General features: G+C 36.0%; 1 protein-coding gene across 2 annotated transcripts; it reads right to left on the minus strand.

Annotated features, from left to right (window-relative positions):
• Nucleotides 1–17: 17 nt before the first annotated feature.
• ARC3 (GTP binding protein) lies at nucleotides 18–24561 on the minus strand. Of its 2 annotated transcripts, none has more exons than XR_005486236.2 (16): nucleotides 24072–24546; nucleotides 23774–23832; nucleotides 21787–21851; nucleotides 12714–12848; nucleotides 12509–12557; nucleotides 10604–10716; nucleotides 10450–10521; nucleotides 7369–7479; nucleotides 6519–6700; nucleotides 3638–3922; nucleotides 3463–3539; nucleotides 2944–3331; nucleotides 1587–1691; nucleotides 1369–1506; nucleotides 414–580; nucleotides 18–307 (listed from the first exon to the last, which is right to left on the minus strand). XR_005486236.2 is itself a non-coding variant. In XM_039051253.2 (16 exons), exons 1-16 carry the CDS (start codon nucleotides 24401–24403, stop codon nucleotides 235–237), a joined length of 2346 nt encoding a protein of 781 aa, XP_038907181.1. In that variant the 5' UTR covers nucleotides 24404–24561; the 3' UTR covers nucleotides 18–234. The 2 variants fall into 2 exon arrangements, 1 of the variants encoding a protein (XP_038907181.1); XM_039051253.2 differs by having other exon boundaries at nucleotides 2949–3331; nucleotides 24072–24561.
• Between the last annotated feature and the right edge of the window lie 1530 nt (nucleotides 24562–26091).

Consider the following 26091-nt stretch of genomic DNA (forward strand, 5'->3'; position numbering starts at 1 on the left):
GACAAGAAAATCAATTGTTTTTGGCAACAAAAGAATGACTTGATCTTAGAACGTGCAATTGAATCAATGTACATATTATACATCATTGTAGTCCCAAAGAATTCGAAACCTGAAAGTAGGAAAAAGCAAGAAAAGTGAATTAATTCGGAAGCTACAGGATGTACAATTTCTGGGACGACTTGATGTGAAAACACTTCCCAGTGATCGCAAAACAGAGACTAATATATTTGTTATTTATGCAGTATCAGCATCGGAGTCCAAATTCTCACGTCCCATAAGATAACCTTCATTCCAAACTTCTATATATCTGAAATGTATGTACAAAGAATTAAGGGGGCAAAATTAATAATATATATATATATATATATATATCACGAAATTTATTGTATAGGCACTGAATGGCAAATACCAACCTTGAACCGTCAACATTAATGCAAAGAAAGTCGCCATGACGCCATCCATCTTGGAAATGACCAAATATAACATCACCTGACTTTGAGTAGAAGCGTCCTTCTCCATAAGCCTTTCCCTTCCAGAAGTTTGCAAACCACCTATCTCCTGTGTGAAAATAAAACCAGCCCTGACAACACATTTGGGAATTGTGTCAGCTCAATGAAATGCTCATGTACAAAAAATCACTGCCAAGACATAATTCAAATAGTGTATTTCAGGTTAAATAAAAAATAAATAAAAGAAAACTCATACTAATTTGGGAAAAAGGCAACCGTTTTAGTCTAGAAGGTCTGGGGAAAACATTTTTGATCTAGAATCAATGTTGTATTAGTGTCACCAACCTAAGTCAGATTGAACAAGTCGTGTGGTGATGTCCTTCTGTTTATATGAATTTTTAGTTTAAATAATAAGAAAAATAGCTACCTATTTTAATTATATATAATTAATAAGCTCGTCATGTCATTGACTCATTGCAAAGTGACATCACATCACTTGACATACTCCTTAATATCAATAATGGAACAATGTTCTAAGGAGCCAACTACAAAAAAAAGTTTCTTGAAAACTTTTGGAGTTAAATTTAGGAACTGAGAATCGTTTTTTCCAAAGCTGTATCCTTCCCATACCTATAATTACTATCCAATTAAAGATATTGTTTTCAACACACTGACCCTAGTGTGGATAGATAGAAAAAAGTTGTACGTTACTCACAAGTCATACTTGCAGAGTCAAAATGAAATTGGGAGGATCATCACTCAAATTCTAAGTTACATGACATCGGAAAACCACATCTACTCTGACCAAAAGCCCATTTCCTAAGAGCTTAATGCACATTTTTATATTGTGCACAACAAAAGCCTTTTCAAGATAGAGATGGTCACTTGGAGTGAAACAAACAAAAAAAAGAGCACAAACCTTTCCATGCATGACATCATCCCTCCATGATCCCTGAAACATATCTCCATTGTTGAAGTAGACTGTTCCTTGACCTGATCTCATACCATATCGCCACATACCATCATATATGCTCCCATCTTGAAGAACCAAACGGCCCTGTACATATAGTCAAAAGTAGCACTCCATAAAGATCGGTTTAAAACGAGTTTGCACTTGTCTTCAATGTCAGACACTACCTTTCCTTCGGGGAGCCCTCCTTGGCAACGTCCCCTGTAAATGCCACCTCTGTACTTCAACTCCATAACAGGACTCCACTTTTTAGGTGAATCTCGCTCAGCTTCCTGAATGAAATGTGACCATCGTAATTCAAATTTTTAGATTCAGAAAACTCAATAACGGAAAAAAATTGGTAATGACCCAAACTGCTATTAGCTGATAAAATCATATAGATATGTTAACGTATTATAGGAAGGACTTCGTAGAGATTCTTGAAGTTTTATCGATTCCAAAAAATCAAAGGAGGCCAGTGGGGTCCAAGCACACTCTAATGTATCATAACCAGGATGTTCTACAACATATCAAAATAATATGATCATTCTACCTGGGACTGGTCTAGTAATATTGAGACTAGTAATATTGAGAAACTATAAGGCAAGCGAGCTCATACATTCTTCGAATGTCGGGACCTAGAAATCTGGAAAAGCCTTAGGAAGACAGTTTTCAACAAAAGGGTTTAACCAAGGCTAGATGAGTGATGTCAGAAGTTTACTTCTTTCCTCGACCAACTTTGAAGTTCAAGAAGTTAATGGAGGACTACTAGATATAATATTAAATTTACCTTCACCCATCAACTTTTGGGTCAGTCGATGATTTAACATGGACACATCTAAAAATTCTGATGTTCACAAGTAAACCAACCTTACCTATCCATCTAACAATTGTTAGGTACATAATTGTAAAATCTGGCGTAAGGAATCTCTTTCAAGAAAGCATCTCCATACGCATCTGGAAATTATTGCACAACCAGTATCTTTTAGATTTCTTGCTCCAACACCGTGCTCTTTCTAATGGTAAAAAGCTTCCTTCCGACTAATAAGGTGACTCCCACACTTCAATTTTCTTCTTCAACAGATTAGCAACCTTTTATACATTTGAAAAAGGGATGGGGATCAGAAATAAATGGACAGAGAAGACAAATCAGAGTCCAGTAACATCAATCTTCGTCCCCTAGAGAACCACAACTTTTTTTTCATTTATCTAATCCCAGTAACATGCTAACTTTAGTAATGACCGGACACCCAGACAACGCAGATGTGACACCCTAGCTAAGAACGCAAGTCTTTTGGCTTCCGAAATCCTACCTAGCTCTTGTTGGACAATATTGACCCCTACACAATCAGCGTGAAACAAAAGATAAATCTATGGGAGGAAAGATATAGAAATTTGCAAAATCTAGCATGACTTTGCCTTCAGTATCAGTTAATAGGGTAAAAAGTGAGAACAAAAGGGGTACACATAAAACACGAGGACACAGTCACCGATGTCACTTTAATTCAAAATATAAATGATGAGTAAAAAATCTATGAGAAATACATCACCAGCATCGATGCTGCACGAACAGACAGAAGTCCTTGCTTCTTAGGAATGTCGGCAGATTTCCCTTTTAAAAATGCAGATGAGGTATCGTAAAATTCCTTAATCACTTCTAAACTTGCATCAGTCAGTGAATTCTGAGAAGAAAATCTGGAAGTACTAATTGAAGCTTTAGATTTCTTCTCATATTTCATCTCTGGACTTGGAAAGGCTTTATCTTGGAGCTCTTCCGAAGGTCTCACTCCAACTGGGAGGTCAAATATGCTTATATTGTCAAGTGCAGAAGCCAACTCAGCATCAGCAGCTCTTTCTCTGGCCCACTGCTGTGCAATCTGATGTCCTGGACCCAAATTCCATCTGTGGAGGGGGTCTCTGCGAAAAGAAGCTCCTACAAAATGCATTAAATTCAGATAGGTAGAAGTAATATAAGCAGTGCTCTATATAACGTTCCGTGTCCTAAGTGATACCACCTATCTGTGCATAAAGCAAGATTTAAACAAGAAATTCCATAGTGCTAACCTCTACTAATTCCATTGCTAAAAGGCAAAGAATTCACATCAGTTTCTAACAGTCCAGCCTCAAGTTGTTCAGAATCACTGTCATTTATTCCCCAAAATGTAACAAATTTATCAGGTGTCAGCAATAAACAAAGGAGACTTAGAAACTGAGCCAGCTCAGAATACATGAATTATACCTTGAACTGACTAAATCACTGCAATTGGATGTTGTTTGGTGATTTTCAGGTTCTGTGCCATGATAAAAATCTTTATCCATGCCCTCTGAAGCAATTCTCGTTATGTCCACATCAGAGTCTGATGACTGTCTTACATTGGAAGGACTTGCATCTTCAAGCATATCACTTTCTTCAGCTTCCTCCAATGGTTCTTGAGGTTTCCATAAAAGCTTAAAAACCAAAGGGAAACGCTGGGCCAATCTAGATAAAATGCTACTACTTTTGGAAGATTGCTGCTTTGTCGAACTGGAATTCATATAACAGTTGCGCTAAATTTCGATCCATAAAGAATAGAGCAGGTTCTAATTCAGCCTTCCTCTCAATTGCAATTATGACATTTTTGCAACAAAAGAAATTATAAATCAACTAGCAACATGGCACCTTTAAAATGGGCAATGTCAACAATGGAACAAGAAGAATTACGGAGAAACGATTCAACTATAAATAAATTGTAGTTTAACAATCAATTTGAAACTAGAAAAAGTTTATAAACAAAATTGGAATATGAGCTCAAATTTGGAGCTCAAAATTATTAGGCTTGTCAATTAATTATGTCTAAAATCTTAATGTACTAGAGCAATAGTAAAGATGTGTGCTATCACTATGGGTATAACATTAAGCAAAGCACGTGGTAAGAGAGCCCCTGAAAGAAAGCCCAAGAATATACTAGAGTAGCTCAATAATTTTTCAGCTCATCTAACATCAACTTCCTTGAAGAATCTCTCAAGCCAAGCACTCAGAATTAAGTTGATTGAGAGTTCAATTTAAATTAAATGGAAGACGTTCTACCACCTCTAACCTCTTGATCGTCTTTGAGGACAGTAGGGTACCTGAAGAACATGACGCAATGAAGAAGGCCCAAGCAATCTTGAACTTCAAACAAACTTGATCAATAACCAAGCAGTCTACTTGACCTTCATTTTTAAAAGGTTGACCAAACAAAGTTATTAATAGCAGTAAGGCCTTTCAGTATAGTTCTACCATGTATTTACCAAGGACTTCCATCTAGAACGAGTCTACCTTTCAGTACAGTATCTAGACCGATCATGATAATTAATTACTGAATTAGAGTTTCTAAGTTATTTAATTCCATTCTTGCGTTCTTGGCTTGATTTGCATTTCCTCAAGACCTCATGCCTATTGGGGTGAGGTAAAAATCATTCTCCCCAAGATATTTTGCCATACCACATTTTTTCCGGACTCTTTAAGATTTGAAATTCATATCTCAATTAGGCATGGATTATTCCCTGTTTTGTTAAAGCTTATTTTGCTCGAGCTTTTATATGTGTAGAGAACTTCTTAAGAGCGCAAAGAGAGGAGAGGATAATAGAATCATGTTGGATACATGACCAAGCTAGGAGAAGGTAAAGAGGATACCTAACCCTCTTCAATACAGAATCGTCTGGTATGTTGTATTTTTTTGATAAAAACCATCCTGAGAAGTACGAACACTTTCATTTGGCTAGCGTGACCGTGTCCAACACATGTTAGACACTTGGACACTCCGACATTGTTGGATACGTATCAGACACTTGTTAGTGCAATAGTTGTGTAACACTAGTTGTACAGAGTCAAAATACAACCAACATTTGGTAGACATGCATCAAAACACTTCTTACATATACTAAGTCAACACATATGAAAAAAATAATAAAATTTGATAGCGAAATACATCAAGGGAAATTATTTCAAATGGTAGAACTGTTGAAAATATTTACAAGATATACCAAAATGTTAGAACTATCAACGATAGACGTTGATAGACACTGATAGACTTCTATCAGTGTCTATCAACGTCTAGACTTCTATCAGTGTCTATCAGTGGCATACATCAAACTATATTTTGTAAATAGTCTAAAATTTTGCTATATTTTGTAAATAGTTTGGTTCATTTTTCTATATTTAAAATCAGCCCATATATCAAACTAATTTTTTAAGCATAGAAATGAATGAACTCATTGCCTTTGAATTTCTTTCTTGTCTAAGAAGCACAGACACTAAAGTTTGACTAGCGTGTCCGTGTCCAACACGTGTAGGTTACTTGATCATTCCAACACTTGTTGGACACATATCAGACACTTGTTGGTGCAACAAATGTGTTAGACATGCATATAAAACTTGTTGAGTAGGCTAGAAAGACACATATATATGACAACAATAATAACTTTTTAGTGTGAAATACATCAAGTTAAGTTTTTTAAGTATATAAATGCATCAACTCAGTTACTTTGAATTTTCTTTTGATACAAAAATGATATATATTTTTAAAAATATATATCTTAATAAATGTGTCCTTACCGTGTCGTGTCCTAGATTTTGTCGCCGTGTCCGTGTCGTGTCGTATTCATGTCTTGTATCCGTATTTGTGCTTCTTAGCTTCTTGTTTAAAAATGATATATTTTTTAAAAAAATCTATGTTTAATAAATGTGTCCTTGCCGTGTCCGTGTCCTAAATTTTTTAAAAATGACGTGTTGCCATGTCGTGTCGTATCTATGTCTTGTATTCGTATCTATGCTTCTTAGATACCATCTTATTTCCTTTAAAGAAATATTCAAAATTTCTGAAGGAGGCCAATTGCTCCATGTTTTACAACTTCTTCAGAGAGGTCTATCAATAATTTCATATGCAAGTATATCAGTGGGACACTGATTCAAACTCCTAAACCCTAAACCTTAAATCCTATTAGGGGGTTTACTAGAGCATCAGGATCCACTTCCAGTCTTACTAATGTACATTCTCATTATATATGACATCAACAATTAAAAATTTTAACAAATTCTGAAAAGTGATTAGAGATTAACACACACACAAAAAAAAAATAAAAAATAAAATGTATATTACCCAACAATAAGGACGGTTGTCATGAGAAAGTTGGGCTCCAGATTTAGATCCTGAATTATGGATAATATAACTTTCCCTGTATATGCGGTAACTTCACGAAAAGTTTCCAACAGGATACTTTTATCATTGTCATCAATAATACTCGAGCTTGCCACAATGCATACAACCACACCTTTCAAATCCTAGTGAAAAATTGAACAGTATGAGAATAATGGTTGATAAAAACCCATGGAGAAAATGATTTATCATGCTGTACAGAGGCTTTCAGAAGTTAAGAAAACTAGTGATGAAAAATCAATACTTGAAAGCAAAAAAAATTATTGATTCCTATTATGAAATATTAATTTGGAAAATAGAAGAGACGAGACTTTTAAATGTATGAAGAATATGGAGCAAGTATGCATACTGAACTTTTTTGTACCTAAAAATTCCTTGACGTTACTTATAAATTCATTGGATTTCAACTGAAAACATCATCGAAGTCTGACATTTGGTAATCAGAAATTTTGGATCCAATAACTTAGTGCGATATATTTGACAATGAATAAACGTAATATAGTGCATACATTTGAAGAGAAAATAGTCCTCGGGAAACCTAGATACATGTCACATGATGCAACCTTTGAATTTATAATGAATTAGTTTCTAATTTTAAGAAGTCAAGTATCCAGTTACATAATAAAATCTAATGGGTTTAAGAATATACAGATAAGCATGGAAATCCAATCTACTAGATAACAAAGATTCAGAACTTATAATTGAAGGAAAGAGAGTAACATTCAGATGACCGCGCTTATCCTTTTGTATAGTGTATGGTATCCAATTTCACTTCCAAGCTTCCCAGCCATACCTTTAAATGCACACAAAGGAAAGGGCAGTCGTAAATGGACTTTAAGATTGAAGTTCGGAAGTTGTGACCAGCTCCAAATCCAATCTTTCCTTCTTTAAGGTTCTCCAAAATCTGAATATTGCTGCAATAACCTTACTAAGGAAAGAATGCAACTTTTGAACTCATACAACAAAAGGAAATAATAATCGAACATTCAAATTTGCCTACATCTTACAGAAAAATCAGCTGTAGAGATCTTTTTTTCACATGGTAGCAATTTCATTAAAATTAGACGACTTGATTCGGAAGGCAATTTGGGAAAATAAAAATATGGGATGCAAAAGGACTCTAGAATTACTTGCATGTTTCCACGATCAACCCATCGAAGAGAAATAGTCTTATTTTTGACGGCCCAACCCAAAAGCTTAAGTTGATGGATTATAGTAAATTTAAATATATCAATATTTTAATACTCCCTTCACTTGTGGGCTTGAAAAATTATAAAGACCTCAACAAATGAAAGTCAATATTAATTGGTCACTTGTGGGTTTGAAAATGGTAAAAGGCTCAACAAATGAGAGTCAATATTAATTGGAGAGAAAATGACATTATAAGAGTTTGAATACAAGACTTCCTGCTATGATACCATCTAAATTTTGAGATGATAGAAAATATATTGATTGTGGGATAAGTGCAGTTTAGATTTTCTTATAATGGAGAAAGACCTCATACAAATATAGAAAAGAATTAAAGACAATAAAAACCAAATATTTGACAATTAATATTTACACACAAACATTCATAAATAGTAGAACTTCCAATCATTTTAATGAAAACAAAGCTTTTGTTAAGATAAAGGAAGGAAACAAATAAATAATAAAAGAGGAAAAGCCCATTATAGAAATCTATAACAAAAAATTGGAATTAGAGTTTACAAAAAAAAAAAAAAAAAAAAACCATTTTAGACACGGACACTTGAAGAGAGGAATTAAACCTAGTCATAGGACTCTAAAATTCCCTGAAAGACCTCTGATAATGAGGAAGTAACAATCTGAAAGAAATCTTTTTTCTTCTTTTCTTTTCTTATTTTAATAAAAAACCTGAAAGTCATTGAGAAAAAAATAAAAATAAAGATTACATATATATACAAAAATGGAAGAGCCCACTAAATGGAGCCAACCTACAAAAAGAGGCTCTAGTCTGGATGCATACACAGGCATAGTTTCCGATGCACCGCTGATGTGTCTGTTTAAAGAATCCATTGATTACTACTGGAAAGGCTAAAATATCTCTAAAACACTTTTTGATGCAGGACTGTCTTCGAAAATCAACTAGTCGTAACTAAAATGGCAGTTTGTGGCTAGCTGGATTTAAAATAGCCATTGAAGGCTTGTTGGTTAGGAAACCCACACATCAAGGTGGCATCAAAGCTCCTCGTGAAAGACCATGGTAGGAAGAAAGTTTCCATTGCATTCAAGACTCCAAAACTTCTGAGCTGCAAGTTTGGTCCTCTGTTGGAAGTCTTTCTCCTTCTGTTGGCAGTTCCTTTTGCAACATTTATAAAGTTTGTCAGAAACAGCTTTGAAGCAGTGTTCCATTATCCAATAATTTTTTAAGTCTTGTTCCCTCGTGGCTACTTTCAGTTGCTCCAGCTGCTCTCATAATCTCTTATTGCTGTTCTAATCTCTTATTGTGTTCTATATTTTAGCTTTTATTTGTTCTCTTCACAAGGCATACTTCCTACGTAATTTTCCCATGCTCAGTTCTATATTCCACTTCTTTTTGGAGCTTGTATTCCTCGAGTATTAGTCACTTTTCATCTATTCAATGAAAAGTTCCATTTATTGTATTAAAAAAAATCTCTTGGGGCTTGATGCGGTTCAAACCGATTTAGATGTAGAAGCATCCCACTCTCCATGAGCTTTGAGCCACCGATTACATTCGGTTGAAAATTGACCTCCTAAGTTATAATGGTAGAATGAACAAACCAAACCTAGATATTAGAGATAAAGTGCAGATTGGGAAACCTAATTAGGTGCCTTATGAAGATAAACCAAGGCAACGAGATCTCTCAACCACAAGCAAAATTTGGTTACAATTACATGTGCAACCATGAGAAGTCCTCTTTTTTTTTTTTTTGGGGGGGGGGGGGGGGGTTGCGGGGCGCAAAGTACAGTGAAACAAAATAAGCAAAATGAAGTAACCTTCCCTCTTGAGTTGATTTAAGCTTAGAACCAAAGAAAATGACAAAAGAACTCCCAATCTACGTAAGGAGGTTCAGGACCACTAAGTCCAATCAAGATTAGAAAGAGCGTATAGATGTCCAAAAGAAAGAGGTCATTCCAGGTAGGTGTTCAGTAGTGGTTCACTTCAGAACGGCATGTATACCAACAGGTTCTTACAATAATCTCACCAACAAAAAGATGGAACAATTCAAGACTTTGGAGAAATTTGGAAACAATGCCCACAAAGTTTCCAAATTTCTCCAAGTTGAGCTACCAGCTTACCTGCAGACTAACTCCACCTTCAAGGAATTTTCTTGGCTACTTAAACTCGGGAACAAGTTGTTTTGGAGGTGGGATAAAATTGATGTAGAACCGTCCGTGAATCTACTTGTTGGTAACTAGACAAGGCATTTGTTGGTTAGGAAATAGCCGTTGAAGGCTTCAGTTAGTTGGTTGGTTAGCTAGTAGTTGAGTTAATTTCAGTTTTCTGGTAAGTATAAATTCTTGTTATTTTTGTAAACAAGGTAGAATCCTAGTAATGGAATTTATCACATTTCCGCATTAAACTTCCCTATCCATTCTCAAGAGGGAATACCAGGTGAAGGAGAGAAGATTAGCTCCTTCCTCTTTCACTGAGACAAGTGCCATCTCCTCTAGACATTTTGGCACCTGCTGGATTCCACAATCAAAATATTCCTTTCTGACTGGCAACTACAGTATCCTCTCTCTGGATCTTTTTATTTTTACTTTTTACCAATAATCTTCATAAATAGTCTGAACTAAGAAATATAATGACGAACACAACCAAGAAACAAATGACTAATGAGACACCAGAAGCAACCAATTTCCAACTCAAAATAAAATTTTGGAAACTTACTTCCATGACGTCTATAACACCAAGCTCTTTCACATCATTTTGAGGTTCATGTACTAACTTTATTAACATCTCCTGATATATTCAAGATATAACACATTAAAAGAAAGCAATTGAAATTTTAAAACCAATTGAATGGCAGACAAGGTGAACTTACAGACTTGACAATGGACATTGAATTTATAGCCAACAAGACAGCATTATTTGCAGATCTCACAGCTTCATCTAGAGTCACCAAGTCCTTTTCAAGTAGTCTATCGGTGTCAATATCTGTGCGTGAAAAAAGGGATAAAGTGGTCATAATTTTCCTTAAATGAAATTAATATTTTGTTTAGATCGCCCTTCCCAAAAGTTACACTTTCATTAAGAGAAATGAAAGAATAGACAAGGGCACAGGGATGAGAGAAAAAAAGGACAAAATGAAGTTCGACCCAAACTACATAAAAGGACTTCAATCCAAAGGATTAAGACCAAACTCGTAATAACAAGAAAGCTTAGTGACCAACCCCACAAGGAGGCATTATTAAACCTAACCACCTCCCCAAATCCCCTCACCCAATCTCTCAAAAAAAAAAAAAAAAACTATTATTTCTCTAAAGCCAAATTCTCACAAAATGGCAAAGATACTAATTAGCCACAAAACTTAGATTCTGTCTAACGGGAGGATTCAGAAGGACATCCCCCAACAAAACCCTTTCATCTCTATTCTGAACCCAACAAACACTGGATGATCCCAACCGGTGACTCCAAAGGAATTGAGCAATCTGACAATTCCAAAACAAATTATTAAGGTCCTCATGCTTCATGCAGAAAATGCACCATTGCATGTACAAAACATGAAAGAATGTCTCTAAACACAATCCATGGTGTTAACTAAAAGCCACGCAGACACCTTAACTTCCTTTGGAATTTCAACCTTCCAAATTGAGGAAAAAATGAATGCAATAGGGGAGGGAGAAAGAGTAAATAAGGACAAGAGAATCACCTAGAAACAGGGAGACCAAATTGTAACACCCCTTGTTCTAGGAATCGCATGTTGGTCTCAGATAAGAGAGAAGACCTGCCACTTCCAACACCTCTCTATCGGACAAAGGGCACAAGAAGCCTAAGGAAATCGAAGAAGAAGAGTCTAAGAAAGCAACACTCAGACCACAAGATGCAACCTTTTATTTGAAAGATGGTATAATCGATGAAACAAAGCACACAGAGGCTTATCCCCTACCCAACGTTACTCCCAAAAATAAATATTCGACCCTTTCCCAACATAATTAATAGTGAACGCATAGGAAAAAAAGGAAATCTAGAGGTGATAGTTCTCCAAAGGTTTTTGCTAAGGTCGCTCAAATCACTACTCGTACCCCACTCAAAAGGATGAGAGTCTTCCTACTAGCTATCACTCTTTTTTTCTTTTTCATTTTTTTTTCTTTTTTTTCCTTCTTTTTTCATTTTTTTTTTAATAGAGACTAGCTATCACACTAAACCATAATGTGTTCACCGAGAAGGTCTCATTACATAGTATTAAGCTTCCAATTCCTAAACCTTTTAGATCCACAGGCTTCAACCCCTCCTCCCACTTGACCAAGTGGGATCCTCTGCAAAGTATTTCACATTTTAAGGAGGCTTCAACGCCTCCTTAAAAAGTGAAATACTTCCAACTTACCTGTCACCCTCACATTCCACTACAAGGGTAAGGACGCCTTAGAAGAAGGATGATCCAGCCAAAAGTTCTCAAACCTGAATGGACCAGCCGCCATGAAATCCTACTGGAATTGGGACTCCGATGGGCCAATGGTTTGAAGTAAACCTAGGCCCATAGCTTGTCTAAGATTTGGGAAGGACTCCGACCACTCCTTGGAGAAAAGGAAACTATTCCAGCTACAAAACACCATACTTTCTCTCATGCTTGACCAACTCTTCCCAAAAGGTTATTGAACCCTAAGCTCCTAGCAAACAATGCCAGGATCCAAGGACAAGACATACCACCTCAGCTTTTCAATTTAAGTGAAGAGAAAAAAAATACACATGAACGTCTTTTAAGTTCTCTCACTTAATCATAACTCACCAATTAAGAAGCTTGTATGTTCCTTTAGCCTTCCTACCAAATGTTTAACCTGAAATTGACTTGATCATTAGTATCTTTAGAAATAATATCTTTTGGACGCTCATCAAATACAGTAACCTATGGAAAATAGAAAAAAAAATTTAAGTTGCAAGATACATGATTATTACAAGGATATTTTTAGCATAAGCTGCATGCCATTCACTACCTCATCTTGCCGCCTTTTCCCTTCGAAGCTAAAAGGCTTTAAGACAATTGTAACGGTAAATCCATTTGCAGATCTTATGGTTCTAAGGATATCGACAGCTGCGGAGTAATCGAAGCCATATCCAGCACTAACCACCTAAAAATAACAAAAGTAGGATTTGGTGGAATAATTAGGTTAAGGATAATATGAATTCCATGAAAACCCTACTATAAGACAATCACAATATTTTGGCCAATGATAAAAAATGAACAAGTCATTCTAAGATTGCGTAGTTTTCCTGTTTAACAATTTTTAGAAAGCAATTTTCTAAATGAAAGCTGAAATGTGCCCAAAAAGAAGAAAAAAAAGTCAAGTGTACTAGCTCCAAAACTCTTGAGGCAGTAGATCTCAAAGAGGAGCTAACAGAAACTACATTTTCTCAGATTTCCTCCAGAGCTATCTTCATATCTAACGAATTCTTTTGTCATGCTCCAGACAGACTCCCAATATGAAACTTTCCACCATTATGCTAAATGATGAAAAGTAAAGAGAGGGGAAAAAAGGGCACACACTTGTTACGTGGAAAACCCTAGTATAGGTAGAAAAAACCACGGTGTAGAGAATTTTTATTATAATAATGTGATATAGAGTAATGCCCAGAGGCTACAGTTTAAATAGAAAAAGATGAAACCCTAGGGTATACATGAAAAGACAAAAATGCCCCTAGGCAAATATTCTATTTTTCAACACTCCCCCTTAAGTTGGAGTGTAGATATCAACGAGACCCAACTTGCTAACACATGAGTCAAAGAGTTGTTGTGATAGCCCTTTTGTGATTACATCTACAATCTGCTGACTAGAAGGAACATAGGGAACACATATATTTCCACTATCAAGCCTTTCTTTGATAAAATGTCCGTCAATCTCTACATGCTTCGTTCTGTCATGCTAAACAAGGTTGTTTGCAATGCTTATAGTAGCCTTGTTATCACAATAGAGTTTCATTGGCTCATCATGAATTTGGTTAAGATCAATTAGGACATTTTCCAACCATATTTCTTTGCATATCCCAAGGCTCATGGCCCTGTATTCAGCTTTAGCACTACTTCTGGCAACCACCCTTTGTTTTTTACTCCTCCATGTAACAAGGTTACCCCAAACAAACGTACAGTAGCCCATGTCGACTTTCTGTCAACCACTGAGCCTGCCCAACCAGCATCTGTATAGGCCTTGATGCATCATCTATCTGACTTTCTGAACATTAATCCCCTACCTGGAGAAGCTTTTAAATATCTCAAAATTCGTTCCACTGCCTTCATATGCTCTTCATAAGGAGACTGCATAAATTGGCTAACCACTCTTACTGCATGTACAATATCTGGTCTCATATGGGAGAAACAAATGAGCTTCCCGACCAAACGCTAATACCTCTCCTTGTTAACTGGTGCACTACTACTCAGATCACTCAGCTTAATATTTGCTTCCATAGGAGTGTCAACTGGTTTACACCCTGTCATACCTGTCTCTTTAAGCAAATCTAGCGTATACTTTCGTTGAGAGACAGAGATGCCTTCCTTTGACCGGACCACCTCCATTCCGAGAAAATACCTTAACCTTCCAAGATCCTTGATCTCGAATTCTTCAGCCATCCTTTTCTTCAATCTGTCTATTTCTGAAGCATCATCCCCCGAGATTACAATGTCATCAACATACATAATTAGAACTGCCATTTTCCCAAACACAGACTTCTTTGTGAACAAGGTGTGGTTTGAATGTCCCTGACTGTACCCTTGCGATTTTATAAATGTAGTAAATCTGCTAAACCAGGCCCTCGGAGACTGCTTAAACCCATATAATGACTTCTTCGGTTTACAAACTTTGCGATTGAACTGTTTTTCAAACCCTGGAGGCGGATTCATGTAAACTTCTTCTTCTAGTTCTCCATTAAGGAATGCATTCTTCACATCAAACTGGTGCAAAGGCCAATTCTTATTAACTACAACCGAGAGGAGCACACGAACTTTATGTTCTTCTGACTTCTCATCACACTTAGTATTTTGTTGTCTCATCTAGGTCTTTCTGATCTTCTGACTTCTCATCATACTCAGTATCCTGCTTTGTCTCATCTGTACCTTCTTCAACATTTTCAGTCTGAACCTGGGGTTCATTACTGCCTTCACCCGTACTAGCCATATTCTCAGTATTGTCACTATTACTGTCAGTACTATCATAGTGATTAGTATCCACATTAGTCACATTCTCAGTACTGTCTCTGCTTACACTACTTTCAACACAAGCATTATCACCACACATGTTATCATTATTAGGAATAGAAGACTTCGTACCTGGAACTGTCACTCGTTCTGACTCATGTACTGGAGCCGGAGAAGTGATCGACGTCACTATTTCCTTTTTAAGATTCCTCTTATAGTACGTGATTCATGAGACTTGCTCGGTAGGAAGAATAGGAGCATTGACACTTGTGTCGGGAATGGACTCGGGAAGGTCTGGCAGGCAAGGACTTAGACCCCAGTTGGACTCTTCACTTATACTCTCCCCTGGAAGAGGACTAAGGGGGAAAAAGGGACGGTCTTCGAAGAAGGTGACATCCATGGAGACAAAGTACTAGCGGGAAGAAGGATGGTAACATTTGTACCTGCGTTGATGAAGGGGGTATCCCACAAAAACACACTTTTGAGCCCGAGGGATAAATTTGGTTCGATTAGGACCATGGGTATGGACAAACACAACACACCTAAACACACGAAGTGGAACATCAAGGGTAAGGTGATTATCAGGATATGACACTTTGAAATAGTCAAAAGGGGTTTGGAACTTTAAGACCCGAGAAGGCATTCGGTTCATTAAGTGAGCTGCTGTCAGAACAGCATCTCCCCAAAGATATGACGGGAGAGATGTGGATAGCATGGGTGTTGATTATTTCCTTTATTGTGAAATTTTATATTGTACTTATTGTATTATATTTGCTATATTTTATTCTTTCCTTATTTATAATTATTTTATTCTTTCCTTATTTATAATTGGGTATTTCTTCTATTTAAGAAATCCTTTCCTCCTAAGATTAATAAGAGAAAAGAATAATGGTTTCTAGTATGGTATCAGAGACAAATTTTTTGAAACCCTAAAAACCTAAAAAAAAACCATTTTTTTTTTCTTTTTGAAACCATAGAAAAAACTCAGTCTTCTGCCGACCGGTTGCCGCTGTCCGTCAGCTATAATTTTCCTAGTTACTGGTTCATTTAAGCCATTGTGTTGTTTTTTTTTTTCAGATCTACTGATTTTGTATTCTGGGTTTCCTTTTTTTCAACGATATGTCAGACACTAAGGTACCCATCATTCGAGTTTGCGACCATTGCAATAAACCTCGACATACACGTGAAACTTGTTGGAAACTTCATGGAAAACCTGCGAATTGGAAAAGTTCTAAGCAACATGCCTCTAATGCTAATGTTGTTGCCTCCAGCCCGTTTAACAAAGAGCAAACTGATCAAATTCTAAAGTTGCTACAGACCAATTCATCATCTGGTAATCCTAGTGTTTCCTTGGCACAATCAGGTACTTGTCCTCAAGCTCTCTCTTGCCTTAATTCATCTCCATGGATTATAGACTCTAGAGCTTCTGATCATATGACCAGTTCCTCTTGTTTATTTGAATCATATTCTCCTGTGTATTGCAATGAAAAAATTCGCATTGCCGATGGCAGCTTCACCTCTATTGCAGGAAAAGGAACTATTCCTTTGACTACAAAACTTATATTACGTTCTGTCCTTCATGTTCCAAAATTAGCCTGTAACGTCTGTTAGTAAACTCTCTAAGGATGCTAACTGTCGTGTTATCTTTTGTGAAACTCATTGTATCTTTCAGGATCAGGAATCGGGGAGACGATTGGACGTGCTATGATGATTGATGGTCTCTATTACTTTGATGAAGTTTCTGCTAGTCATAAAAAAGTTCAGGGCTTGAGTAGTGTTTGTTCTCCTTCTGTTAAAGAAACTATCATGCTTTGGCATCGTAGATTAGGGCATCCAAATTTCTTTTATTTAAAGTATTTCTTTCCTGATTTATTTAAAGGATTTGATTGTTCAATTTTTCAATGTGAAAGTTGCATTTTTGCTAAACATCATTGATCCACCTATTTGCCTAAACCGTACAAGGCTCCATCACCTTTTTCCTTAATTCATACTGATGTTTGAGGTCCGTCTAAAGTCTTAACTCATAGTGGTAAACGTTGGTTTGTTACCTTTATATATGACCACACTCGTTTAACTTGGCTTTATTTGTTAACAAAAAAGTCAGAGGTAAAAGAGGTTTTTGTTCGATTTTACAATATGATAGAGACTCAATTTCAAACTAAAATTCAAATTCTTCACTCTGATAACAGCACTGAATATTTCAATGAACAATTAACCAATTTTTTGCAAGAAAAGGGCATTTTTCATCAAGCTACGTGTCATGACACACCTCAGCAGAATGGCATTGCTAAGTGAAATAATAGACACTTATTTGAAGTTGCTTGTGCCCTTATATTCTCTATGAATGTTCCAAAATATTTGTGGGGTGATGCCGTTCTTACAGTTGCATATCTGATCAATCGAATGCCGTCTAAGGTTTTGAATTTTAAAACTCCTCTTAATCACTTCAATGAGTTTTTTCCTAATAACCGGTTGTCTTTTGATTTACCAATTAAATTGTTTGGGTGTACTGCTTATGTCCATACTTCTCCTCTTTCTCGAACTAAACTTGATCCTCGAGCCACTAAATGCATTTTTGTAGGCTATGTTTCTCATAAGAAAGCTTACAAATGTTTTGATCCTTTGACCCACAAGTATTTTGAGAGTATGGATGTGGCTTTTTTGGAAAATCAATCTTTTTTTGGCCCAAATTTTCTTCAGGGGGAGATATCTAACCTTGAAGATAATTTTTGGGATACTTTATCTCTCCCAAACATCAGTGGTCCTGTCATTATGAGCTCTAGTCCTTCGATACCAAGTATGGAGAGTTCTTCTTCAGGAAGAGAAACACTACAAAATGACTCTATAAGTCGAAATCCTAAACTTCAGGTTTATACTAGAAGAAACTTGACTCAAAGAGTCCGAGATCAGACAATTGACTTATCACAGGACCAATCAAATACTCCGATGAATGATCCTGAAGATCTAGGTATTAGACACTCTACTCCTATTTCTCCTAGTTCTTCATCTCTTTCTAATCCTTTACCTGATGTCTCTGATCTTGATATTCCAATTGAGACTTGATATTCCAATTGCCCATAGGAAAGGTACTCGTAAATGCACCAAATATCCCATTGAAAACTATCTTTCTTATCATAGATTTTCCGACTGTCATAAAGCCTTGACATCCAAAATAACCAACCTATTTGTTCCAAGGAATATATAGTAAGCCCTAACTGATTTGAATTGGAAATTAGCAGTGATGGAAGAGTTCAATGCACTGAAACAAAATTGCACATGGGACATAGTCGAACTACCAAAAGATAAGAAGACGGTGGGATGCAAATGGGTGTTCACTGTAAAATGTAAAGCTGATGGTAGTATTGAAAGGTACAAGGCCAGATTGGTTGCCAAGGGGTTCACTCAGACCTATGGCATTGATTATCAAGAAACATTTGCTCCAGTAGCTAAAATCAATTCTATTAGAATCTTGTTGTCTGTGGCAGTTAATTTTGATTGGCCTCTTTATCAACTTGATGTGAAAAATGTCTTTCTCAATGGGGATCTTGAAGAAGAGGTTTTTATGGACTTGCCACCTGGTTTTGAGGTGGATCTCGGGATTAACAAAGTGTGCAAGTTAAAAAAATCATTATATGGGCTTAAACAATCTCCCAGAGCATGGTTTGAACGGTTTGGAAAGGCAGTCACAAGCTATGGATTCAGTCAAAGTCAAGCTGATCATACCATGTTCTATAAACATACTGGAAGTGGTAAGTTGATCGTTTTGATAGTGTATGTTGATGATATCATTCTTACAGGTAATGATGAGACAGGACTGAATATCTTGAAGAAAAACCTTGATAATGATTTTCAAATCAAGGACCTGGGAACCTTAAAGTATTTCCTAGGAATGGAGTTTGCCAGATCTAAAAATGGCATTCTTGTCAACCAGAGGAAGTATATTTTTGAGCTACTGAATGAGATAGGTTTACTTGGTTGCAAGATAGTAGAAATTCCTATTGAGCAAAATTTAAAATTGGTTGCTGCAACTGAAAAAGAAGTAAAAGAAAAGGAAAAGCATAAGAGGCTTGTAGGAAGACTCATATACCTCTCTCACACACGTCCTGACATTGCTTTTGCAGTTAGTGTAGTAAGTCAGTTCATGCATACTCCCGGGTCAGTTCACTTTGAAGCAGTTTACAAAATTTTGAGATATTGGAAAGGTACTCCAGGAAAAGGTATATTATTCACGAAGCATGACCACCTAAACATTGAGGTTTACACTGATGTTGATTAGACAGGAAGCACAACTGATAAAAGATCTACTTCGGGGTATTGTTCTTTTGTTGGAGGAAATCTGGTTACTTGGTGAAGTAAAAAACAAAGTGTGGCTGCAAGAAGTAGTGCTGAAGCAGAATTTAGGGCATTAGCCCATGGTATTTGTGAGGGCATATGGATAAGAAGACTATTGGAAGAATTGAATTTCTCTCAGACAACGCCCATATGCATCTATTGTGATAACAAGTCAGCAATTTCCATTGTCCACAATCCAGTCCTTCATGATAGGACCAAACATATTGAAGTTGATAAACACTTCATAAAGGAAAATATTGATGCATGAATAATATGCATTCCCTTTCTTCCAACAACAAAGCAAATTGCAAATGTGTTAACCAAAAGTTTTCCAAAGTGGCAATTCAACAAGTTGATTTACAAGCTGGCTATGAATGATATTTTCAAACCAACTTGAGGGGGAGTGTTGATTATTTCCTTTATTGTGAAATTTTATATTGTATTTATTGTATTATATTTGCTATATCTTATTCTTTCCTTATTTGTAATTATTTTATTCTTTCCTTATTTGCAATTGGGTATTTCTTCTATTTAAGAAATCCTTTCCTCCTAAGATTAATAAGAGAAAAAAATAATGGTTTCTAGCAATGAGTGACCGAGCATCCTCAATTAGGCGACGGTTTTTCCGTTCAGCCATGCCATTCTATTGCGGGGTATAAGCACATGAACTTTGATAGATTATTCCTTTAGAGGCAAGGAATTCCCCGAGGTTATTATTAAAGAATTCCCGACCATTATCGCTCCGAAGAATGGTGATCTTGAGTTGAACTGGGTTTCTATAGAATTGTAGAACTGCTGGAAGACAGAGGTGACTTCGAACTTGTCAGTAAGGATAAAGACCCAGGCCAACCTCGTGTGGTCGTCTATAAAGGTTACAAACCAACGTTTGTCATGAAAATATTGTTCCATGGCTGTTTTAACGACAACTTCGATTTCTGTAGTCGTGGTGCCAGATGGCCCTTGCGATTCTCCTGTTGGGTTTTTCTCAATGGTGGCCAGGGTTTCATCTTGCTCTGATACCATGATGAAAAGTAAAGAGAAGAGAAAAAAGGGCACACATTTGTTACGTGGAAAACCCTAGTACAGGGAGAAAAAACCACGGTGCAAAGAATTTTTATTATAATAATGTGATACAAAGTAATGCCCAGAGGCTACAGTTAAATAGAAAAAGATGAAACTCTAGGGTACCATGAAAAGATAAAAATGCCCCTAGGGCAAATATTCTTTTTTTCAACACTAAAAAATATATATATAATAGAATCTCTTCCTTCCTGAGAATTACAACAAGGGCAGTCCTGCAGAAGTTCCTAAAGACCGTTAGGAGAAGAGAGGAAAAGACCCAAAGGCCATAACAGCCATAATCACCCTACAAAGAATGCTCGTGTAGGAGCAACCCATATATAAATGAGTAGCCTCTCAAGCAGTCAAACTCATTTATATAAAGCATATCGGCTCAAGTAAGCATCCTCTAGAGCTGCCTTAGAACTCAAAGGATGCAGTTGTATAGATACAGAACAGATCCTGTTCAAGTAGGTAGTTTCCTCTAGGGCTGCCTAGCCTGCAGATTCTCATTTGGGCTAACCTTCAAAGGATAACAAACCAAAGGCTAACTTGATTTTCCCACACCCTTTCTGGAACTATTGTAAACCTCAAGAATATATATATATATATATATATATATATAACAAAGCAGGAGAGTCTGGAAAAAAGATTTAAAAGCAATGTTTAAAAAAGATAAAGGTGCTTTTTCTCTTAAACGAGGCAAATGTAAGCCTCAAAAGATTTGAGGGTGCTGCTACTTGTGTGTTATTTGGTTCTTTCTAACCTTCCCTTGTATTACAGATCTTCATTCCCATGCCCAAGAGAATTATTCTTTAACTTAAGAGAAAAGTGAGATTTTTTTGGGGGGAAAGTACAGGAAAGGAAAATTAAAACACTTTTTTATGAGAAAAATTATAACACTTTACAGGGTGGCATATATTATCCAAGCCCTTGAAGTGTGGTGGTTTCAATTTGGCATATTTAAAGAAGAAAAACAAGGCTTGTCTAGCTTACTAAATGTTTTGTGGTGACACAGGCTCAATCAATTTAATCCACACCAAGAAGAGTAACTAAGGAAGAAAAAAGAGCCTCAACCAATTAGATCTGCACCTTCGCTTCCAAAGGTTCCTCTTAAGAAATATTATTCTCCTTGTCTAGAGCACCCAACTATATGATATCTCTAAAGATATTCTTTGTTTTTTAGATTTAAACTGCTTTCTTCTTTGTAATAAAGTTCTGTCATAAAACTTTGCTGATTGCAAGAAAAAAGCCAAAAAAAGATGAAGTTGTTATCGTAATAGGCAATATAGAGTCAACCTCACATACTAATAATTGATTGTCTCCTCCTTTGGATCCCCAAGAGACATAAATTCATGAAGTAATCATAATAAATCAATTAATGTCTTTTGAGAGCAGAAAGACAAGCAATCAAATTCATAATCGGGTCTGGAAGCATAATTGTTAATTTCTATTGAAATAAAGGACTTTTAGGTAAGAAATGTACAAACAAGTATAACAGCCTTCGAACATGATTGTAGTGGCAGTGGAATGTCAATCGTCCTTGGGGCGTAATCTGCAAACATAATCAAAATGTGTTATGAATTATTCTCTCTTTTCGGATATCGACCACCAAGAGGGTGTGAATATGGAAATATACTGTTCAGACGTAAGAATTAAACGTTGCTACTAATTTGAGGATTGGGTATTGATACAAATGAAGAAATTAAGCTTCCTAGTTCCTACAACAAAATATTATAAAGAAAGAAAGGAAGAAATGAAATACATTGATATGTCTACCATGAAAATATCATAGTCGCCACATTAGTATAAGATCAAACTAAAGAGGCTCAAGGTAATGTGTCATAGAAAATATTAAACAGTTAGACATTATTTAAAACAAGAGTGAAAAAAAAAAACATCTGAATGACGTGTGTTGCAAGTGTGTAGTACACATACATCCACATATATGTAGATATGTGCGCTTGTCTCTCTGTATGTTTGAACCAAATGAAGGATAACTTGAAGAATAATTGATCGCAGAATTTATTTTCTTTTAATAAGAAACAAGTTTATTAATATAATGGGATTTTCAGAGGAAGAAGAGGACTCCAAAGGAGTAGGGGAAAATATTTCCAATGTCTATTTATCAGATAAAAAGTAACTACAAAAGGCTTTCCATCTAAGACATCATGAAGAAGAAATATAGACATCGATATTAGATCTGGTCGAAGCTTTTTGCCTCATCAAATTCTTCAGTTTGTTTCATCCCAGATTTCTCGGGCAGTGCACAAAAACTATTGACCCAGAGTAGCATTTTCAATTCTTAAAGCTGTGCCCACAAAATCTTTGGAGGACCTAGGAGGTAACCGGAAGTCTGTGTTAGGGTAGTATAGGCTACCTTTGTCCCGCATCAATTAGAATGGGATAACCAATGTGGTACTTAAGTGACTTGGCTCTCTCACCTCAATAGCTGACTTTTGGAGTGTGGTTCTCCAAAGTAGTTAAGTACCTAACAATAGTATCAAAGTCAGTTGTCGACGTTCTGGAGAGGAGTACCAGAGAAGGGTTCTGACCGGGTAACCATGTGAAGTACCGTTGATCTAGCTATCGAGACGTTGGCTTACCGGGGATGGGGTATTGTTAGGACAAAGGTAGTATGGGTTTTTGGGGTGTGGTTCTCCAAGGTGCTTAAGTACCTAACAATCTATTACACAACATGGCATCTAAAAAAACTAACATGACAAGAAAAGCCGATGGACATCTTCCCAACCTATTTTGTAAAGGCAGCACAAACTGGGTTGAGAACTTCTTTTTAGAATTCTGTCATTCATGTTCAGCCTATCCAAGGACAGCATCCAAAAAAAAAAAAAAAAAAGACACTCTACATTTACAAGGAATTTTCTCTCTCTAAAATCTCTGTGTAAAATTGGTGGCAGAATAGGATCTACTTGGGCCGATTGGTTAATGAGAGAGTTCTTAGAAAACAATCACTCCTTTCATGGCATTATCCCCTGTAAACCTCCGCAAAGGAGACCCTGAGACCATCCAAACATCACCATCAAGTATTCCCAGTTTACTTCTAAAAATGATTGGTGCTCTCTTTTTCTTTACTTCTTTTTCACTCAGAAGAAAGAAGCTCTCTCTCATTCAAAATTTCAAACAATATTTCTTCCTTTTCTTTTCTCTCTATTTTCTCTTAACGAGACTTAAAAATTAAATTTTATTTTCTGGTTTGTAAAGAAAGAAAATAAGCTAACTGTAGAATTTGGAAACCTTATAACATTTGAGAAAACTTCAAGGTGTATATTGAAGATAAACGCATGTTTCACTCACATATTGGAATTTCAAGGTGAATTAATTTATTAACTCTACTAGCCTGCGAACAAAAAGCTAATTTGAAGTTCCCCTAACTCAAACGCATGTTCTGGTAGAACAGCCTACTCTGTATGGAAAACAGCTTAAAATGGAAAATCAAACGCTGAAAGAGCAAAGAACCTTTTTCAATTAATCTCTGAAGTAGTTGCACTTTTAGAGAATCATGCTTTACAATTTGCCTGCAAAAAATAAAAATAAAAGTTCAAAAAAAATAAAAGATGAGATCAATTCCTCCACAAAACAATAAAAATTCGAATTTTTCATAATAGAGTTTCGACAGTAGCTAAAATAGTGAGAGCCATTGAAGGTTTGCACTATCTACAACATATGGCAACTCAACTAACAACCAAAATTCTAAAAGTAAATCAATTCTTGCTATCATTGTACATAATTAAGCACATGAACATGTTGAAATTACCAAAATCGCAGCGATGAAATCCTGAGGGCCGACTCGAGACAAAAATCAAGTATGGCTTCCTTTCTACTGCCAATGCCAATCACCTCCACGAACTCATAATCGTCCCAGAAATCCTTCTCGTTATTGCTCCTTCCAGTAGCATTTGATAGAGAACTGTTGGCTGTAGTGTGCAGAAATGGGTAGGGATTCCGATGTTCAGCCAACCTGAGAAACATCTTCCTGCGGTGAAAGAAGAGGGTACGGATTGAAGAACAAGGGCAAGGGCATAAGGAGGAACGGAGCAATGGATGAAAGCCATTGATTACGGGAAGTTCCATTATGAGTGACGCCATTACTATTTCATCGGTTGGCTTATGAACCAATTGCGACTTAGAAAATGGGATGAAGCTGAAGCTTCATGGTGACAGGAAGAACCAGAAAAAATGGAGTGAGCTTCAAAATTTCAGTCCCAAATCAACTCCACCGGTTGAAATATAATTTGACGTAATTCTTTTATTTATTTTTTCGGACAACAATAAATTGATAAAAAGACCTTATAAATATTATAATAATAGATATCCATGTTAGTATCATGTTAAGTGTCTAATTTCAATGTCATTTTTTCATTTCCACATGTGTTGGCCATGTGTCATCAAGTGTCCAATTGTGTCACGTTTTACTTGTCAAAATTTCCTATAAATAAGTGATCATTTGTGGATTTTGTAGATACACATATATTGGTTGAAATTCCATGAATTTGGAAGAAAATTGAGATTTTTTTGAAGAATTTTCTATTTTGTATCATTTTCTTTATTTATTCCAAACTTAGTTATTTAATTTTATTTATTTATATATTATTTTAATATTATATTTTCTCGATATTTGTATTCTCGTTGTACCGCATTTTTCTCCTCAAATTCACAACATGTTATTCGAGCTGCTATCGTTTTCCCTGCTAAAGGTAGGTCATAAAGGGATGTTGGTTTTTTCCTCTTCGTTATAATTAATAAATTTAATGTTATTTTGCATATATAATACCTATTAAAATTCTAATATAGATACAATATTTTATGATAGTGTTGTCATGACAAATCTCACAAAATTAGAAATTGACGTCCTTGATAGTAACGACAATAATTATTTGTCACGGGTGCTTGATGGCGAAATCCACCTGGATGCTATGAATCTTGGAGAGACTATTAAGAAGGAAATACGACATCCAGTTAGGAAAAAGCAAAAGCTACGATTTTCTTTCATCGTCATCTCCACGAGGGATTGAAAATGGAGTATCTTATAATAAAATATCCCGAATCTTGTGAAAAAATTTGAAAAGATGGATATGATCATTAAAAAAACAGTTATTCTTCCTAAAGCTAGCTATAAGTTGATGTACTTGAGACTATAAGATTTCAAATCAGTAAGTGATTACAACTCTCATTATTTAAAACCAGTTTGAAATTATTATTATGTGGAGAGAAAATTACTGATGTTGATATGTTAGAGAAGATATTTTCTACATTTTATGTCTCGAATATGCACTTGCAGCAGCAATATCGAAAGAAGAGTTTTAAACAATATTCTAAACTAATTTCATGTCTTCTCATGGCCGAACAAAATAACGAGTTATTGATGAAAATGAAGGAACTCTTATACAAGAGTACCTATGAGCGGAAGCGGATCTTTCCAATTCATTATAACAGAATTTCCACATATACATTCACATACACAAATATGCATTAACACTACTAAATTATCGGCATGCTTAGAGATAAACAAACAAGAGAATGAAAAACTTACCAGTTGAAGACTCTCTTTATAACAAATCTCGCTCTCTCCACGAACGAACTCCTTGTGCTCGCATTAGAACAGCAAACTATCGTCAACAACACTCCAGTCGTCTATCACGAACGGCTTCGCATGAACAACAAGAAATGGGGATGACACCACCACTTGGAGCCCTTAGTATTCTTGGAGTGAGAATCATAAGTGTGGGCTCTGTTCGGATTTAGTAGAGGTGAGGAGGAAAAGAGATCGTATACAA

Source organism: Benincasa hispida, chromosome 12 (genome assembly GCF_027475165.1).
Source record: "Benincasa hispida cultivar pf3 chromosome 12, pf3_genome.v1.1, whole genome shotgun sequence".
In the NCBI taxonomy this organism is placed as follows: domain Eukaryota; kingdom Viridiplantae; phylum Streptophyta; class Magnoliopsida; order Cucurbitales; family Cucurbitaceae; genus Benincasa; species Benincasa hispida.

Bases quoted from the DNA above. Each gene is read 5' to 3' on its own strand.
- ARC3 (XM_039051253.2), bottom strand. From the start codon at position 24,403: ATGGCGTCACTCATAATGGAACTTCCCGTAATCAATGGCTTTCATCCA. The intron at 3,540-3,637 runs GTATAATTCATG...AATAAATGACAG, and splicing joins AGTGATTTAGTCAGTTCAAG to TGATTCTGAACAACTTGAGG. The intron at 1,692-2,948 runs GTGATGTATTTC...CATTTCATTCAG, and splicing joins TTCGTGCAGCATCGATGCTG to GAAGCTGAGCGAGATTCACC.